At 38.1% G+C, this 2500-nt stretch overlaps 1 protein-coding gene across 1 annotated transcript in view; it reads left to right on the top strand.

Moving 5' to 3' along the window:
• LOC125025390 (cuticle protein CP14.6-like) overlaps positions 1 to 493 on the top strand; it is an 899-nt gene extending 406 nt beyond the window's left edge. The window contains exons 2-3 of the mRNA XM_047613373.1: positions 1 to 57; positions 186 to 493. The exon at positions 1 to 57 is cut by the window's left edge and continues 164 nt beyond it. Coding sequence (XP_047469329.1) covers positions 1 to 57; positions 186 to 387 — 259 coding nt within the window. The 3' untranslated portion in view covers positions 388 to 493. The remainder of the gene's footprint in view (positions 58 to 185) is intronic.
• The last annotated feature ends 2007 nt before the right edge of the window (positions 494 to 2500 follow it).

Raw genomic sequence — 2500 nt, 5'->3', positions numbered from 1 at the left:
TTCAGAGTCTGGATCTCCTAGCGCAGACGGAGGCATCAACAGCGCTGGATCATACTCGTGAGTCTCGATAAAAACATGAATATATTGATAGTAATAATTCAAGCGTTTCAGGATGGTACTATTTAATGTACTGCGTAACCGAACCATAATGCTATTCTCGTCATCCAATATCTCTTATCAATCAGCTACACTGCTCCTGACGGCACTCCCGTCCACGTGGAGTTCGTGGCAAACGAGAACGGCTTCCAGCCCCAGGGCGACCATCTGCCAGTGGCTCCCGAGTTCCCCCACCCGATCCCCGACTTCGTCCTCGAGCAGATCGCCTTCGCCGCTGAGGAGGACGCCCGCAGGCCCAAGGAGCCCTCCGACAGATACAGCGCCCCTTAGTCAGAATGTGTAATATTGTGTAGATAGTACAATGGTGTTCTATTGTTGAAGATTTGCATGCTCTTCCTATTTATGATTATCCAATGGAATAAAAGATACAGCTACATATACACTTTATTTTCCCTTCCCACCCAAGATAAGGAATAAGGTGCCATCAACTTATTTTCCGTTATTCGTACTGGTACTTTACAGTAGCTATCTAATCTGAATATGACAAAACTAAATATAAGAAATGCAAAAGGTACGAATGAAAACGGATATCACACTGCAATAGATGTAATTGACGCTTCGTTTCTATTCTAATTTATACCTTCATCACAGATGTATATTTATCCAATTTTGATGGAGATACAGACAAAACGCGTCAAATTCATTCCTTGCGCTGTGAAGATATTCCTTATCATCCATACCTTTTATCTAGATATCACAATGAATGATGTTAATACAGAACACTCACTGACGGTGTTCTTCAAAACTATTGTACAAAAAGTCACGTGCATGTGCGTGTATGTGTATGTGTGTATGCATGTGTGTCTGTTTGTGCTTATATTATATACATATTTCTGTGTATGTGTGTACGCATATATATATATATATATATATATATATATATATACACACATATACACATATATGTATAATAGAATAGTTACACACACACACACACGCACACATATATATGCAATTATATATTATTTTTCTACTTATTTATCTCTCCATACATGCATTCATTATTTATATTTATACAGATGAACCTACTATAAAAATATACGTAACTCCATTGGGTTTATGAGTCCTTGTTACAGAATCACGAATATTAACCAACAATGGCAAAGCTTAACTGGCCCCTGCAAATGCACAAAGTTCCTTTTTGTCTTACATCTGAAAAGTTCGTTTTGCCCGTTTCAATTACCCGTTATATTAAGGCTGGTTTATAGTGAATTATTAAGTGTACAACCATCAAACACTGTTATTACTAATGAAGTATTTTCCAGTCCTTCGTAATTTTCTCTTTTAGGAAACGTATGGTTTCAACACGAAAATACGAAATTCAGCATGCTTGATATTTCCAAACAAGCTAGAAAGGCAATGATCATAAAGGTTTCTCCCCGTCTAAGTTATTAAATGGCTTGTCGTACTTAACCACCTTTAACGTCAGCATATATTTGGTATGATATGTATCATTAATATATATGCATAATAGAATATATAAAATGGAATGGTGGATTACTATATACAGAGTATGAAATTATTTACGTATGGTTAGTAGTGTTTCTGCATCTCCAACTTCAGGGCAATGACATCGATGATATCATGTGGTATTAGTCGTCAGATGCCACAGTGGGACCATATTCTTAGAGAGAGGGGCTATCTGTCTATAAATACGCACGGACAAATAAGTGTACGCAAATATATATATATATATATATATATATATATATATATATATATAAACACACACACACAAATTTGTACGCATATATATATATATGTAACTTGGGTCGCTTTTAATTCAAAGACGGTAGGTTTCTCTTATAGCGTACCGAAACAAACCTAGCTAGTGAGTTTTGAGTTCATTCACTTTCTAAAAAAAATGAACAGGACCAATAATGATAAAGGGAAAAATGAATATGTTTTATTCTACTTGTGAATAGAAAAAGAATGTAAATTTTCAACAGAACATCATTGTATTATCTACAAAACATTACATAGTATGACTAAGGGGCGCCGTATCTGTTGGAGGGTTCATTGGGCCTGCGGGCATCCTCCTCAGCGGCGAAGGCGATCTGGTCAAGGACGAAGTCGGGGATCGGGTGGGGGAACTCGGAAGCCACGGGCAGGTTTGAGTCCCGGGGGCTGAAAGACGTTCTCGTCAGCCACAAACTCCACGTGGATGGGAATGCCGTCAGAAGCGGTATAGCTGACTGAAAAATTGGATGATGAAATCAATTATATGGTTAATTCATGACTTGTATTTTAAAAACTTGCCCGAAACGCTGGCACAGCTTCAATCTATATACTCCTGTTTCTTTCCAGATACTCACGAGTAAGAACCAGCGCTGTTGATGCCTCCATCTACGCTGGGAGATCCAGACTCTGACATCACGATGCC

The sequence above is a fragment of the Penaeus chinensis genome, chromosome 5 (genome assembly GCF_019202785.1).
Source record: "Penaeus chinensis breed Huanghai No. 1 chromosome 5, ASM1920278v2, whole genome shotgun sequence".
NCBI lineage: Eukaryota > Metazoa > Arthropoda > Malacostraca > Decapoda > Penaeidae > Penaeus > Penaeus chinensis.
Note: the sequence above shows the minus strand (reverse complement) of the source record. Positions and strands in the feature narration are given on the sequence as shown.